General features: G+C 42.2%; 1 protein-coding gene across 5 annotated transcripts in view; it reads right to left on the bottom strand.

Annotated features, from left to right (window-relative positions):
• TNRC18 (trinucleotide repeat containing 18) overlaps positions 1–17,166 on the bottom strand; it is a 672,655-nt gene that overhangs the window by 26,278 nt on the left and 629,211 nt on the right. For all 5 annotated transcript variants that reach the window (XM_069733831.1, XM_069733830.1, XM_069733832.1 and 2 more), the window contains one exon: positions 1,181–1,255. In XM_069733831.1, coding sequence (XP_069589932.1) covers positions 1,181–1,255 — 75 coding nt within the window. The remainder of the gene's footprint in view (positions 1–1,180; positions 1,256–17,166) is intronic.

Genomic DNA, 17,166 nt, shown 5'->3' with positions numbered 1-17,166 from the left:
AAAGCAACGATATCGTTAACGATATCGTTATGTGTGAAGGTACCTTTAAGGTACCTTCACACTAAGCGACTCTGCAGCGATACCGACAACGATGTCGATCGCTGCAGCGTCGCTGTTTGGTCGCTGGAGAGCTGTCACACAGACAGTTCTCCAGCGACCAACGATGCCGGTAACCAGGGTAAACATTGGGTTACTAAGCGCAGCGCCGCGCTTAGTAACCCGATGTTTACCCTGGTTACCATCCTAAAAGTAAAAAAAACAAACACTACATACTTACCTTCGCTGTCTGTCCCCGGCGCTCTGCTTTCCTGCACTGACTGTGAGCACAGCGGCCGGAAAGCAGAGCGGTGACGTCACCGCTGTGCTTTCCGGCTGGCCGGCGCACACAGCCAGTGCAGAGAAGCAGAGCGCCGGGGACAGACAGCGAAGGTAAGTATGTAGTGTTTGTTTTTTTTAACTTTTACACTGGTAACCAGGGTAAACATCGGCTTACTAAGCGCGGCCCTGCGCTTAGTAACCCAATGTTTACCCTGGTTAACAGTGAAGACATCGCTGAATCGGCGTCACACACGCCAACTCAGCGATGCCTGCAGGGAGTTCAGCGACGAAATAAAGTGCTGGACTTTCTGCAGCGACCAACGACATCACAGCAGGATCCTGATCGCTGCTGCGTGTCAAACTGAACGATATCGCTAGCCAGGACGCTGCAACGTCACAGATCGCTAGCGATATCGTTCAGTGTGAAGGTACCTTTAGTCTCCAGCTGACTTGACTCCACATTAGCACCACACAATTGCATTGCATTGCAGGTGGTGATGGTGATGGACCCTGAAAACAGTGCTAATTAAATGCTGTTATCAGTGATTAGCAGCGGCATTTTAGGGGTTAAATGATACCAATGAGAGCAGACTCTGTTTGCTATGGTCAGTGCCAAGTGCTGGCTGTAAGCCATAGCTGGAGCGCACCATGTATTGAACAGGTTCAGATGCTGAGCCCACTCCATACACCAAAATCTGCCAGGTTCCATACATTTATTGTGGAAGGGTGTTAGAGATCTGGACATCCTCTTTATATTATAATTTATGTGGTATAAAGATTAAAGCACGTGATGTTCGTATTATTTTACTTTCCATTGCAATTTGAATAACCTTGCTCATAACCTTTGTAAACTTTAATTTACCTCCATAAAGTCTTTTCTCTGGATAGAGATCTGCAGGCAGGATGTTTTGCCTTTACCAAGTTGGGGATCCCAATTCTGTGAAAAAATAATAATACCAAAAATAAGTTTAAAATGAGAATATAAAATGAAAAAAAAAAATACACTGAAGAAAACTTTCGTTACTTTAAACCCTTCACGACATATGATGTACATTTACATAAGATGTCGTGTCCCTGACTTTGATGTGGGCTTGCATGCATATTTCCCGGTTGATGCTTCTGCCTGCCATCTGCCTCTAACAGCCATGAGGGGAGTGACACTCTGCCCGTGGCTGTCAATCTGTTAAAAGCTGATGTCATTCTCTGACAGTGGCTCTTAACCCCTTTCTGCCAGCTGACGGAATAGTACATCAGCTGGCAGAACCCCCGCTTTGAGGTGGGCTCCGGCGGTGAGCCCACCTCAAAGCTGCGACATGTCAGCTGTTTTGTACAGCTGACATGTGCGCGCAATGAGCGCGAGCGGAATCGCGATCCGCCCGCGCCCATTAACTAGTTAAATGCCGCTGTCAAATGCTGACAGCGGCATTTAACTAGCGCTCCCGGCCTATGGAGGCTATTGAAGCATGCCAAAATTTTAAAAAAGTGTGTTTAAAAATATAAACAAAATAAAAAATATATAAAAGTTCAAATCACCCCCCTTTCGCACCAATCCAAATAAAAAAAAAATAAAAAATCAAACCTACACATATTTGGTATCGCCGTGTTCAGAATCGCCCGATCTATCAATAAAAACAAAGGATTATCCTGATCGCTAAATAGCGTAGCGAGAAAAAATATCAAAACGCCAAAATTACGTTTTTTTGGTCGCCGCAAAATTGCATTAAAATGCAATAACAGGCGATCAAAAGAACGTATCTGCACCAAAATGGTATCATTAAAAACAACAGCCCGGCACGCAAAAAATAAGCCCTCACCCAACCCCAGATCACAAAAAAATGGGGACGCTACCGTTATCGGAAAATTGCGCAATTTTTTTTTAACAAACTTTGGAATTTTTCCTCACCACTTAGATAAAAGAGAACCTAGACATGTTTGGCGTCTATGAACTCATAATGACCTGGAGAATCATAATGGCAGGTTAGTTTTAGCATTTAGTGAACCTAGCAAAAAAGTCAAACAAAAAACAAGTGTGAGATTGCACTTTTTTTTGCAATTTCATCGCACTTGGAATTTTTTTCCCGTTTTCTGTTACTCGACATGGTAAAACCAATGGTATCGTTCAAAAGTACAACTCGTCCTGGAAAAAATAATCCCTCACATGGCCATATTGATGGAAAAATAAAAAAGTTATGGCTCTGGAAATAAGAGAAGAGAAAAACGAAAATGAAAAAAGCTCCGGGGGTGAAGGGGTTAACAAGGCACCAGCAGGGGGGCACATCTTTCCTTCATCGTGACTTGATCGCAGGGTGTAGATGGGTTAACATGACAGTCAGGCATCTGCTTAAGACCTCCATGCTTATCATGACATTTCTCCACTGAAAGCCAGCGTGTAGCTGGCGTTCATTAGAGATCATGATTTTGACAATCTATGCAGTGCTTTGCTATGTATAATGCAAGAAATCAAACAATCACAGCTTCAAGTTCCCTAAGGGAACTAACAAATACAGTAAATAGTGGAAAAAAAGAAAATGAAAGGTCAAATCCCCCTTTTCCCCATAAAAAAAGCAAAAATACATATACAGAGGGTGAAATAAGTATTGAAAACGTCACCTGTTTTATAAGTAAATAGATTTCTAATGGTGCTATTGACATGGAATTCTCACCAGATGTCAGTAACAACCCATCTAATCCACAAAGGCAAGGAAATAAAACCATATGTGTAATAATAAGAAAAGACAGGGGGAAAATAGAATTGAACACGCTGACAGTAATTTACTTAATACTTCATACAACAAATAGCCTTTGTCGGTGATGGCAGCTTCAAGATGACTCCTGTATAGAGAAACTAGTCATACAGGTTGCTCATTGATTTTGACCCATTCATCCGCACAAACACTCTTCAAATCCTACAGTTTCTGTGGGCTCCATCTCTGAACTCTGAGCTTTAGTTCCTTCCACAAATTTTCTATTGGAATCAGTTCAGGTGATTGGCTGGGCCATTCCAGCAGCTTTATTTTCTTTCTCTGAAACCAATGGAGATTTTCCTTGGCTGTGTGTTTTGGATCATTGTCTTGCTGAAATGTCCACCTGTTTCATCTTCCACATACTGGTAGATGGCAGCGATTTCTATCAAGAATGATTTGGTACATTTTTCCAGTCATCCTTCCTTCAACTATGTGAAGTTTTCCAGTGTCATATACTGAAAAACAGCCCCACACCATCGTTTTCCCACCTCCAAACTTCGCTGCTGGTATGGTGCTTTTGGAGTGATATGAAGTGCCTTTTGAAGTACAAAACATGGCGTGTATTACAGCATCCAAAGAATTAAATTTTGGTCTCAGCTGACCAGACTATTTTCCACCGGTATTTCACATTAAGCAAACTGTAAACACGCAAGAACATAATAATAATCTTTATTTTTATATAGCGCCAACATATATTACCGCAGCACTCTACAGTTTACACACATTATCATCACTGTCCCCATTGGGGATAACGATCTATATTCCCTATCAGTATGTCTTTGGAATGTGGGAGGAAACCGGAGAACCTGGAGGAAACCAACACAAACACGGGAAGAACAACTTGCAGATGTCGTCCTTGGTGGGATTTGAACCCAGGACTCCAGTGCTGCAAGGCTAACCACTGAGACCCGTGCTGCTTTTTGTTCAGCCATGGAGTTTTGCGTAGTGAGCCTGCATACAGGCCATGGGGGCTGAGCGCATTACTTATTGTTTTCTTTGAAACAATTGTACCTGCTGATTCTAGGTTGTTCTGTAGCTCTCCACAGGTGGTTCTTAGCTCTTGGACAACTCATCTGATAATTCTTTTCACTCCTCTTTCTGAAATCTTGAGGGGAGCACTTGGTTGTTGCAGGAAACAAGAAAACTGGTGCATGAGATTTTCAACCTGTTTTTAGGTCAGTTTCTGTCGATGATTCTACATCTGCCCTTATTTTTCTTCCATCAGCTGTAGTTAATGAGATGCGATATACCCTATCACATCACACCTATGCATAGGACCAATTGAACACTAGGACTGATGTCTACTAAACATTATTAGTTTTACCTTCTTAGATATTAAATTCATATATGCAGTTTTCTTTTATTTTGAAGCATTTACATCACAAACTAAGAATTAAACATGTATTAAAGATTGTCATTGATACATTATTTACCAAGATACCTTGGGCCAGGGCAATCACTTTGAATAGACCAGCAGTAATCTGCCTTCATGTGGTAGTATCTTCAGTATCATACTTTTAGGTTATGTGCACATGTTGCGGATTTGTTGCATTTCCATAGCGTTTTTTCGGCTTGGAAATGCTATAAATCCGCACTGGATTATTAAAACAATGTTAGTCAATGGTATTCCTGAATTGTTTTGCACATGCTGTGGAAATTTACGTCATTATTCTCAGCATTTTATTTTCCGCCGCATGTCAATTCTTTTTGAGGATCTGCAGCGTTTCTGCACCCATTGAGTCAGTCAAATTCGCCGCAAAACCGCAGGTGTAAAAAGGTTTGCGGATTTGCTGCGAATGTGCTGGCAAAAACGCTGCAGAAAAAGGAAATGATGTCAGAAGAAGGAAGTGTGTGTGGGCGGAGAATATGTGTGTGGGCAGACTATGTGTGAGCAGAGAATATGTGCATGTCTGTCTGCGGCTGTGTGTGTATGGCTGTGTGTGGTAACGCTACCACTGGTAATGTCGGTCACAGCGCTGGGGGATCATGCTGGCAGATGTCAACGTGATTCCGCAGCTGACTGTAACCCCCAGCATTGACTTGCGGTAAAAAAGCAGGCGTGGGCTGATGAGATTTCTGCCACCATCCGGCTATGTCTGCTGTCACTGATAACAGTGACAGCAGGTGCCACTGATGGGTAGTATCATCTGCTGGCGCCTGTGCTCAGAGTTATAAAAAAAAGAAAAAAAAAAAGTAAAATTACATACATATTCACAGAAAAATAAAAACCCATTATACTCACCTCACACCAAATCCTTGTCTCCTAGAAAAAATGTAAAATAATAAACCAACATATACTCCCTGTCCGCTATAGTCCAGGTAATCAGAGTGTCCCACGGCGATCTCACGTGTAGAACAGTCACATCAGGAGATGTAACCCCTCTACCCGGCCTCCGGCGATACACTGACAGGAGGTAATCCCTCCCGCAGCATATCAGCTCTCATGCTGTCACTTACGGCACTACCGCTGTGAGAGAACTTTCCCACGCAGCGGTGCCTTAAGAGAGAGCACCGGAAATGATGAACTCCGGTGAACTCTCACGGGAGCGCAGTGATGCACTGCGGGAGGGATACGTCCTGTCAGTGTATCGCCAGAGGCCGGGTAGAGCAGTCACTTCTCCCAATGTGACAGTTCTAATCGTGAGATTGCCATGGGACACTTGGTAGTGGACTACAGCGACCAGGGAGTAATATATGTTTTCTTATTATTTTATTTTTGCTGCAGGAGAATGAGGGCATCGGAGATTAGGCGTTCAGTAATTATGGTAAATTAAGATTCAATAAAGGAGTCTGTGTGATTATTTCAAATAAAGGACTTTATTCTGGCTGTGTCCTATTTACCATGTAACTATGGGGCTAGCAATGGATAGGTGTCTTATAGATGCTTCTCCATTACTAAGCCGTTGGCTTGATGTCACTTGACAATACAAAGGTGACATCAACCCCACAAATATGAACTCCACTTGCTGAGAGCTGATGTTAGCCTGGGGGGTGGCAATATCCATGGCCCCTTCCCAGGCTATTAATATCAGCCCACAGCTGTCTGCCTAGCCTTTGCTGGTTTGATTTTATAGGGGGGACCCCATATCAATTTTTTCTGGGGTTCCCCTGTAAACTAGCCACTAAAGGCTAAGCAAACAGCTGTGAGCTGATATTAATAGTCTGGGAACCTTTATGGCTATTGGCTCCTTCCTAGAACATTAACATCAGTCCTCAGCCGTCGGCTTTCCCTCTGCTGGTTATTAAAATTACGCAGGCGCGCATGCAATTTTTTACATTTTGTTCCAAAATAAACATATTGCATTTCACGCAGATTTCTGAAGGTATGTTCCCACAGTCAGTAAACGCTTTGGGTTGGATGCTGCGTACATCCACAGCATCCAACCCGCAGTGGCCAGATGTTACAGCACAGTGGATGGAATTTTAAGAAATCCCATCTCCACTATGCGTGCACCGGCACCTGCGGCTTCCCTGCGGAGACGGACATGCGGTGCATCTTTCCAGACTGCAGCATGTCTATTGAACATCTCCGCAAGATAAATATCACCCGTCCAATTTATTGGGTATGGTGATTTTGCACAGTTCAATGAACACCTGCGTTCAAAAGACAGCAGCGCTTTGGACACAACGGACATGTGCTGTGTCCAAAGCGCTGCCCATTACTGACCGTGGGGACGTAGTCCAATAACAGTTGCTGTTTTGCTACAGCATATGAAGTTTAATTAAGTTAATGCTCCTACGTAGGCTGGTGACTGTGTGTGTCTTTATTTAAATGTGTGTGTCTCTTTATTTAATTGTGTGTGCGCCTTTATTTATTTAATATTAATGAGGGTATCCAGCTGAAGAGGTTGAACAAGGAAATTACATCACATTTTTTTTTAATAATCTATCTTTATTTAGTTTACAAATCCGCATGGAAATCCACATAAAAAACGCATCAAATCCAGGTGGAATTTCCACTGTGTTTTCTGCCAAGAGATGCAGAAACCGTGCAGAAATTTCCACAAGCAAATCTGCAATGTGCGCACATAGCCTTATAGTTCTTAATTCTTGGCGGAGTCGTTCACCCTGCTCTTCCCTTAGGCCACAATATTATCTGGTAAATGATCGAAGTGGCTGTGTAGATCATGCATCTTGATACCAATTGTACAGCCAAGGTGGCAGAAAGAAGATAGCATTGTACCTACTAGTTCATTGTAATTATCTGCTTTATAGTTTCAAAGAGAATTATGTACAACCATAGTGAAAGAAGATCATGCATCTGCCTCAGCACTGTTCAATGAGTCTTTGAAGTGTAATAAAACAGTGATACTTAGAGTATCAACTCTGCTGTCCAAGGAGAATATTCACTGTCTTAAGATCCATACGGATTTGCACATTGGCTCAGTGGTTAGCCCTGTTGCTTTGCAGCGCTAGGGTCCTGGGTTCAAAATCCCACCAAGGACAACATCTGCAAGGGGTTTGTATGTTCTCCCCGTGTATGTATGGGTTTCCCTCTGGATACTCTGGTTTCCTCCCACACTCCAAAGACAAACAGAGGTAATGTGGATTGTGAGCCCCAGTGGCAACAGGAATGATGATGTCTGTAAAGAGCTGTAGAATTTATGGTGCTTTATAAATGAGTAAAATACATAAAATATTTTCTGTTGGACCAGATAATTTGTGTTTTGTTTGTCAGTCATCTTAGTTGAGTGACCTATTGGAATTGATCCATATTTGTTTTAGTCTTCATGTAGAACTTTCCATGAACAACAGTCATTCACTTGGTCGATATTGTGATATGCCCATTTTCATCAGCAAGCCTTGAACATTGTTGCAACAAAATTACTTTCCTCTGAGAAGAATAGCAGTTAATCCTTTTCTCTGCTGCGATAGTATGTGATTTTGGTTTCTGGATGTAATAAATTCCCCTCTGCTACTCTAAACGCCAACAAGTCTGCTGATTTCTATGGGAGATTTCGCTTTCCAAACAGGTCATTGAGCTCCAGCTGATTAAAAACTTGTGGCACTGATGAGGTTACTTCAAAATCACTGTCATCATTAGTGATGAGCGAGTATACTCGTTGCTCGGGTTTTCCCAAGCACGCTCGGGTGGTCTCCGAGTATTTGTTATTGTTCGGAGATTTAGTTTTAGTCACCGGCAGCTGAATGATTTGCGACTGTTAGACAGCTTGATTACATGTGGGGGTTGCCTAGCAACCAGGCAACCCCCACATGTACTGATGCTGCCTAACAGCTGTAAATCACGCAAGCTGTATCAACAAAAACTAAATCTCCGAACACTAACAAATACTCGATCAGCCGAGCGTGCTCAGGGAAAACCCAAGCAACGAGTATACTCGCTCATCACTAGTCATCATGACTACTGTTTATAACAGCACACTGACTCAGCTTGAAATAAAAAGAAGTCATCAACATTGCCAAATGCTCTACTGCGCTGCCATATATTTCTGTAGAACATATCGCCGATTGAGCTGGTATAGAATCACAAATGATCAGTTATGTATTTGACTAATACCTTAATACTTATTTAAATTATCATTAATAAGTATTCAAGTATTTATCACATACCTTACAAACCATGTTCGATTCTATAATTTATACCCCTATCGAGGAAAAAATCCCAAACTCATGTGTAGGCAACTGTACATTATCTAAAAAATAAGAGTTGCTACAAAAAAATGAATGACATATTCTGATTCAGAGGACTGAATATACCTAAATTCAAGCCCAATACATGATTCACCCCCAAATTTTTCACTTGTTCCCCTATTCTTTTCACTTCTATGTCTGAAATCTTGCAGGGAGCTCCTGGGCATCGCCGGTTTATGGTAAAATAATGTTCTTTCCACTTCTGGTTAAATATATTTTTATTAAAGAGAAGAGAATTTTACAAGAAAAACAGTAGTTGAAAACTACGTCAATGATCAAAGTACTTTTTCTTATAATATACAATTCGAGAAGAGTAACACAAAAAACACTCGTTCACAAACCTTGCATAAATCTTACATAAAAGAGAGAAAGAATTAAAGAAAAAAAAAAAAAATTACAGGGAGTAAACCCTCTAGAATGACTACGGTATCTTTAACATATAAGCAATAACTCCTTGCCCCCGCAACAGCTGAGGACTTTCCTTACCGTGAATAAAATAAAGCATACCTAAAATCAGTTCGCCCATGTCCCCTAGAGCGAGACATGCACGCAAATAGTATCATTATAAAAGTAACTGGTAAATCATGGTATAGACCTATCACACCGAGCTGGTGGAAGGTGAACATCTCACCCAGGGGGGAGATTGAAAGAAGAGGAAATAGAGGTGGGAGCCCGAGTAGGTGGGGCTCAAGAAAAGAAATATAAAATGAGAACACGAAAAGAAAGGAAGAGTAGCATAGTAATCGACTGTAGAATAGACAGGTGTATTCAGGTAAACAGGTCAGGGATTCTTTCCACTTCTGGATTATGGCCTCAACAGTGCTCACTGGAACCTATGCCCTAAGTATGTTTTTTAACAATAAGACTGCGAATGTCTTGAGACGGCTCATTGGTTTTAAACATCATGAGATGTGGAATGGAAAATGTTTAAGAACATCCTAAATAGGCACTGTAAGCAGTTTATACCTTGTGGGAATAAAAGGACTAGAAATAGGAAAAACCCAATGTGGCTAAACAAAGAAGTAAGACAGGCAATTAACAGTAAAAAGAAAGCATTTGCACTACTAAAGCAGAATGGCACCATTGAAGCTCTAAAAAACTATAGGGAGAAAAATACTTTATCTAAAAAACTAATTAAAGCTGCCAAAAAGGAAACAGAGAAGCATATTGCTAAGGAGAGTAAAACTAATCCCAAACTGTTCTTCAACTATATCAATAGTAAAAGAATAAAAACTGAAAATGTAGGCCCCTTAAAAAATAGTGAGGAAAGAATGGTTGTAGATGACGAGGAAAAAGCTAACATATTAAACACCTTCTTCTCCACGGTATTCACGGTGGAAAATGAAATGCTAGGTGAAATCCCAAGAAACAATGAAAACCCTATATTAAGGGTCACCAATCTAACCCAAGAAGAGGTGCGAAACCGGCTAAATAAGATTAAAATAGATAAATCTCCGGGTCCGGATGGCATACACCCACGAGTACTAAGAGAACTAAGTAATGTAATAGATAAACCATTATTTCTTATTTTTAGGGACTCTATAGCGACGGGGTCTGTTCCGCAGGACTGGCGCATAGCAAATGTGGTGCCAATATTCAAAAAGGGCTCTAAAAGTGAACCTGGAAATTATAGGCCAGTAAGTCTAACCTCTATTGTTGGTAAAATATTTGAAGGGTTTCTGAGGGATGTTATTCTGGATTATCTCAATGAGAATAACTGTTTAACTCCATATCAGCATGGGTTTATGAGAAATCGCTCCTGTCAAACCAATCTAATCAGTTTTTATGAAGAGGTAAGATATAGGCTGGACCACGGTGAGTCATTGGACGTGGTATATCTCGATTTTTCCAAAGCGTTTGATACCGTGCCGCACAAGAGGTTGGTACACAAAATGAGAATGCTTGGTCTGGGGGAAAATGTGTGTAAATGGGTTAGTAACTGGCTTAGTGATAGAAAGCAGAGGGTGGTTATAAATGGTATAGTCTCTAACTGGGTCGCTGTGAGCAGTGGGGTACCGCAGGGGTCAGTATTGGGACCTGTTCTCTTCAACATATTCATTAATGATCTGGTAGAAGATTTACACAGTAAAATATCGATATTTGCAGATGATATAAAACTATGTAAAGCAGTTAATACAAGAGAAGATAGTATTCTGCTACAGATGGATCTGGATAAGTTGGAAACTTGGGCTGAAAGGTGGCAGATGAGGTTTAACAATGATAAATGTAAGGTTATACACATGGGAAGAAGGAATCAATATCACCATTACACACTGAACGGGAAACCACTGGGTAAATCTGACAGGGAGAAGGACTTGGGGATCCTAGTTAATGATAAACGTACCTGGAGCAGCCAGTGCCAGGCAGCAGCTGCCAAGGCAAACAGGATCATGGGGTGCATTAAAAGAGGTCTGGATACACATGATGAGAGCATTATACTGCCTCTGTACAAATCCCTAGTTAGACCGCACATGGAGTACTGTGTCCAGTTTTGGGCACCGGTGCTCAGGAAGGATATAATGGAACTAGAGAAAGTACAAAGGAGGGCAACAAAATTAATAAAGGGGATGGGAGAACTACAATACCCAGATAGATTAGCGAAATTAGGATTATTTAGTCTAGAAAAAAGAAGACTGAGGGGCGATCTAATAACCATATATAAGTATATAAGGGGACAATACAAATATCTCGCTGAGGATCTGTTTATACCAAAGAAGGTGACGGGCACAAGGGGGCATTCTTTGCGTCTGGAGGAGAGAAGGTTTTTCCACCAACATAGAAGAGGATTCTTTACAGTTAGGGCAGTGAGAATCTGGAATTGCTTGCCTGAGGAGGTGGTGATGGCAAACTCAGTCGAGGGGTTCAAGAGAGGCCTGGATGTCTTCCTGGAGCAGAACAATATTGTATCATACAATTATTATGTTCTGTAGAAGGACATAGATCTGGGGATTTATTATGATGGAATATAGGCTGAACTGGATGGACAAATGTCTTTTTTCGGCCTTACTAACTATGTTACTATGTTTTATAGGACATCAGTTGAACCAGTTGATAATATTTTTCATCAAGAAGCAGGATTGCTTTCGAATCCTGTCTGTCGGTGTTTTCCAAGTCTCAGTTCTGGGACCCCTAATCTTCTCCATCTACACCTTTGGCCTGGGACAGCTCATAGAATCCCACGGTCTGCAGTATCATCTCTACGCCGATGACACGGAGATCTACCTATCTGGACCTGACATCACCTCCTTACTGACCAAAATCCCACAATATCTGTCCACTATTTCATCTTTCTCTTCTACTCGCTTTCTAAAACTGAACATGTAGAAAACAGAATTCATCATCTTTCCCCCATCTCACTCTACCCCTCTACCAGACCTATCCATCAATGTCTGCTCACTTTCCCCAGTCCCGTATCTCGATGCCTTGGGGTGATCTTCAACTCTGCCCTCTGTTTCAAGCCACACATCCAAGCCCTTGCCTCCTCCTGCTTACGCCAACTCAAAAACATTTCCCAGAACTGTACATTCCTTGACGAAGAAATTGCAAAAATTCTCGTGAACGCCCTCATCATCTCCCGCCTTGACTACTGCAACCTTCTACTCTCTGGCCTCCCCTCTAGCACTACTCCAATCTATCCTAAACTCTGCTGCCCGACTAATCCACCTGTCCCCTCGTTATTCTCCAGCCTCTCCTCTCTGCTAAGCCTTTCACTGGCTTCCTATTGTCCAGAGGCTTCAGTTCAAAACCCTAACTATGACATACAAAGCCATCCACAACCTGTCTCCTCCATACATCTGTGACCTGGTCTCCTGGTACTTACCTACACGCAACTTTCGATCCTCTCAAGATCTCCTTCTCTACTCCCCTCTTATCTCTTCTTCCCACAACCGCATACAAGACTTCTCCCATGCTTCCCCTATACTCTGAAACTCTCAACCTCAACACATCAGACTTTCGCCTACCACGGAAACTTTCAAAAGGAACCTGAAGACCCACCTCTTCTGACAAGCCTACAACCTGCAGTGACCCTCTGTCTACTGAACCACCGCACGACCAGCTCTACCCTCTCCTAGTGTATCCTCATCCACCCCCTTTAGACTGTGAGCCCTAGCGGGCAGGGTCCTCTCACCTTCTGTACTTGTGTGTGCCTTGTAATGCTCATGTTTATTGTACTTGTCTATGTATACCCCTTTTTTCACATGTAAAGCACCATGAAATAAATGGCACTATAAAGATGAATAATAATTATTATTATTGATAGATTTGAGCTGGTGTCAACTTTTCATGGCTTTTTTTTTCTTGAAGGGCAGTTCTCAGGTCATTGAGGTTCTGGGGTACAGAGTTATGAGCATCTTCATGGCAAATCAGCTGATCCCATAGGTTTTCTACGAGATTCAGGTCTAGAGAAAGTGCAGGCCACTCAATTTGAGGCACCCCAGTCTCCAGCAGCTATTCTGTGATGCGACCTCGATGAGCTTGAGCATTGCCGTCCATGAAGATGAAATTAGACCTGTGTTTGTGCAGAGGCATATTGCGTGAATTAATGAGGTTATTTAAATAGTAGGGGATTGTCACTGTAACATTCACTAAGTGTAGGACAGTTCTGTATTGACTACACATACCTGCCCACACTGTAACACCACCAATGCCAAAAGCTCACCTGGTGACAAGTGTGGCTGATGCACAGCGCTCTCCTTGACGTCGCCAACATCGTTGGCAGCCATCATTTCTGCTCAGCATGAATCGAATGTCATCAGTAAACAGCACTGAGGTCCACTTGTTCTTCGTCCAGCGTAGATGTTCCCTGACCCATGTAAAATGATGATGTGTGTGCCTGGTGGTGTAATAAGGTACCCTTGCAGGTTGTCTAGCAGATCACGCTGATGTGGGCAGCACGGTGGCGCAGTGGTTAGCACTACAGCCTTGCAGCGCTGGGGTCCTGGGTTCTAATCCCACCCAGGACAACATCTGCAAAGAGTTTGTATGTTCTCTCCGTGTTTGCGTGGGTTTCCTCCGGGCACTCCAGTTTCCTCCCACATTCCAAAGACAGTGATGATAATGTGTGCAAACTGTAAAGCGCTGCGGAATATGTTAGCGCTATATAAAAATAAAGATTATTATTATGTGAACAGCTTAGAATGGTCTGATGTGATATTTGGGTGCCTTTCACCTTCCTTAAATGTGCCTGGAGTTGTGTGGTATTCATTATCAGATTCCGATGGGCATTGTTCACAATGAAGCGGTCATCGGTTTGGGATGTGACCAAAGGACGTCCACTTCTCTGCCTTTCAGTGACTCTTAAGGTACCTTCACACTGAGCAACTTTACAACGACAACGATCCGTGACGTTGCAGCGTCCTGGATAGCGATCTCGTTGTGTTTGACACGCAGCAGCGATCAGGATCCTGCTGTTACATCGCTGGTCGGAGCTAGAAGTCCAGAACTTTATTTGGTCGTCAGGTCGGCGTGATTCGTCATGTTTGACAGCAAAAGCAACGATGCCAGCAATGTTTTTACATGGAGCTAACAACCAGCGAGAACTATAAGTACGTCACTGGATCGCTCCTGCATCGTTCTGGTGTTGCCGTGTTTGACATCTCTATAGCGACCTAAACATCGACGATGCAGCGATCGGCTCGTTGTCTATATCGCTGCAGCGTCGCTGAGTGTGACGGTACCTTTACAGTCTCTTCTGTATCTCGGTTGCAACCTGCTGGCACTCTAAGCACAAAGTGGCCTCTTCAGTCTGAGAACATCCTGCTTGAAGCTTTGAAATGGAGAGGTACTGTTGATCAATTGTTAGGTGTCGTCTTGGTCTCATGTTGTCAAAATGTGCACAGCAAGATGTGGAGGACTGTTTAACCCCTTCACCCCAAAGCCTGTTTTCACCTAAGTGACAGGGCCAATTTTTACAATTCTGACCACTGTCACTTTATGAGGTCATAACTCTGAAACGCTTCAACGGATCCTGGTGATTCTGACACTGTTTTCTCGTGACATATTGTACTTCATGATAGTGGTAAAACTTCTTCGATATGACTTGCATTTATTTGTGAAAAAAACAAAAATTTGTCGGAAATTATGAAAATTTAGCAATTTTCAAACTCTTAGTTTATATGCCCTTAAATTAGAGAGTTATATCACATAATATAGTTAATAAACAACATTTCCCACATGTCTGCTTTACATCAGCACAATTTTGGAAACATAATTTTTTTTGTTAGGACGTTATAAGGGTTAAAAGTTGACCAGCGATTTCTCATTTTTGCAACAAAATTTGCAAAACCATTTTTTTACGGACCACCTCACACTTGAAGTGACTTTGAGGGGTCTAAATGACAGAAAATGCCCAAAAGTGACACCATTCTAAAAACTGCACCCCTCAAGGTACTCAAAACCACATTCAAAAAGTTTATTAACACTTCAGGTGCTTCACAGGAATTTTTTGAATGTTTAAAAAAATTGAACATTTAACTTTTTTTTCACAAAATTTTTACTTCAGGTCCTATTTGTTTCATTTTACCAAGGGTAACAGGAGAAATTGGACCACAAAAGTCGTTGTACAATTTGTCCTGAGTACGCCGATACCCCATATGTGGGGGTAAACCACTGTTTGGGCACATGGCAGAGCTCGGAAGGGAAGGAGCGCCATTTGACTTTTCAATGCAAGATTTGCTGGAATTGAGATCGGAGCCCATGTCACGATTGGAGAGCCCCTGATGTGCCTAAACAGTGGAAACCCCCACAAGTGACACCATTTTGGAAAGTAGACCCCCTAAGGAACTAATCTAGATGTGTGGTGAGCACTTTGAACCTCCAAGTGCTTCACAGAAGTTTATAATGTAGAGCCGTAAAAAAAAATTTATATTAATTTTCACAAAAAATGATCTTTTTGCCCCAAATTTTTTATTTTCCCAAGGGTAAAAGGATAAATTGGACCCCAAAAGTTGTTGTGCAATTTGTCCTGAGTACGTCGATACTTCATATATGGGGATAAACCACTGTTTGAGCGCATGGCAGAGCTCGGAAGGGAAGGAGTGCCATTTGACTTTTCAATGCAAAATTGGCTGGAATTGAGATCGGACGCCATGTCGCATTTGGAGAGCCCCTGACGTGCCTTAACAGTGGAAACCCCCCACAAGTGACCCCATTTTGGAAAGAAGACCCCCTAAGGAACTTATCTAGATGTGTGGTGAGCACTTTTAACCCCTAATTGTTTCACTAAAGTTTAGAATGTAGCATTGTAAAAATTAAAAAATCATTTTTTCTTTCCACAAAATGATGTTTTAGCCCGCAATTTTTTTTTTCCCAAGGGTAACAGGAGAAATTGGACCACAAATGTTATTGTCCAATTTGTCCTGAGTACGCTGATACCCCACATGTGGGGGGGAACCACCGTTTGAGTGCATGGCAGAGCTCGGAAGGGAAGGAGCACCGTTTGAAATGCAGACTTAGATGGAATGGACTGCAGGTGTCATGTTGCATTTGCAGAGCCCCTGATGTACCTAAACAGTAGAAACCCACCACAAGTGACCCCATATTGGAAACTAGACCCCCCAAGGAACTTATCTAGATGTGTTGTGAGAGCTTTGAACCAACAAGTGTTTCACTACAGTTTATAACGCAGAGCCGTGAAAATAAAAAAATATTTTTTTTTCCACGAAAATGATATTTTATCCCCTATGTTTTTATTTTCCTAAGGGTAACAGGACAAATTGGACCCCAAAAGTTGTTGTCCAACTTGTCCTGAGAACGCTGATACCCCATATGTTGGGGGGAACCACTGTTTGGGTGCACGGCAGAGCTCGGAAGGGAAGGAGCGCCATTTGAAATGCAGACTTAGATGGATTGGTCTGCAGGCGTCATGTTGCATTTGCAGAGCCCCTGATGTACCTAAACAGTAGAAACCCCCCACAAGTGACCCCATATTGGAAACTAGACCCCCCAAGGAACTTATCTAGATGTGTTGTGAGAGCTTTGAACCAACAAGTGTTTCACTACAGTTTATAACGTAGAGCCGTGAAAATAAAAAAATATTTTTTTTTCCACGAAAATGATATTTTATCCCCTATGTTTTTATTTTCCCAAGGGTAACAGGCCAAATTGGACCCCAAAAGTTGTTGTCCAACTTGTCCTGAGAACGCTGATACCCCATATGTTGGGGGGAACCACTGTTTGGGCACACAGGAGAACTCGGAAGGGAAGGAGCCCTGTTTTACTTTTTCAAAGCAGAATTGGCTGGAATTGAGATCGGACGCCATGTCGCGTTTGGAGAGCCCCTGATGTGCCTAAACAGTGGAACCCCCCAATTATAACAAACCCTAACCCCAACCCTAACCCTAGCCCTAACCCTAACGGGAAAATGGAAATAAATACATTTTTTTACATTTTATTATTTTTCCCTAACTAAGGGGGTGATGAAGGGGGGTTTGATTTACTTTTATAGCGGGTT

Source organism: Ranitomeya imitator, chromosome 7, assembly GCF_032444005.1.
Source record: "Ranitomeya imitator isolate aRanImi1 chromosome 7, aRanImi1.pri, whole genome shotgun sequence".
Classification (NCBI taxonomy): domain Eukaryota; kingdom Metazoa; phylum Chordata; class Amphibia; order Anura; family Dendrobatidae; genus Ranitomeya; species Ranitomeya imitator.
This window is presented reverse-complemented; position numbering and strand designations above follow the sequence as displayed.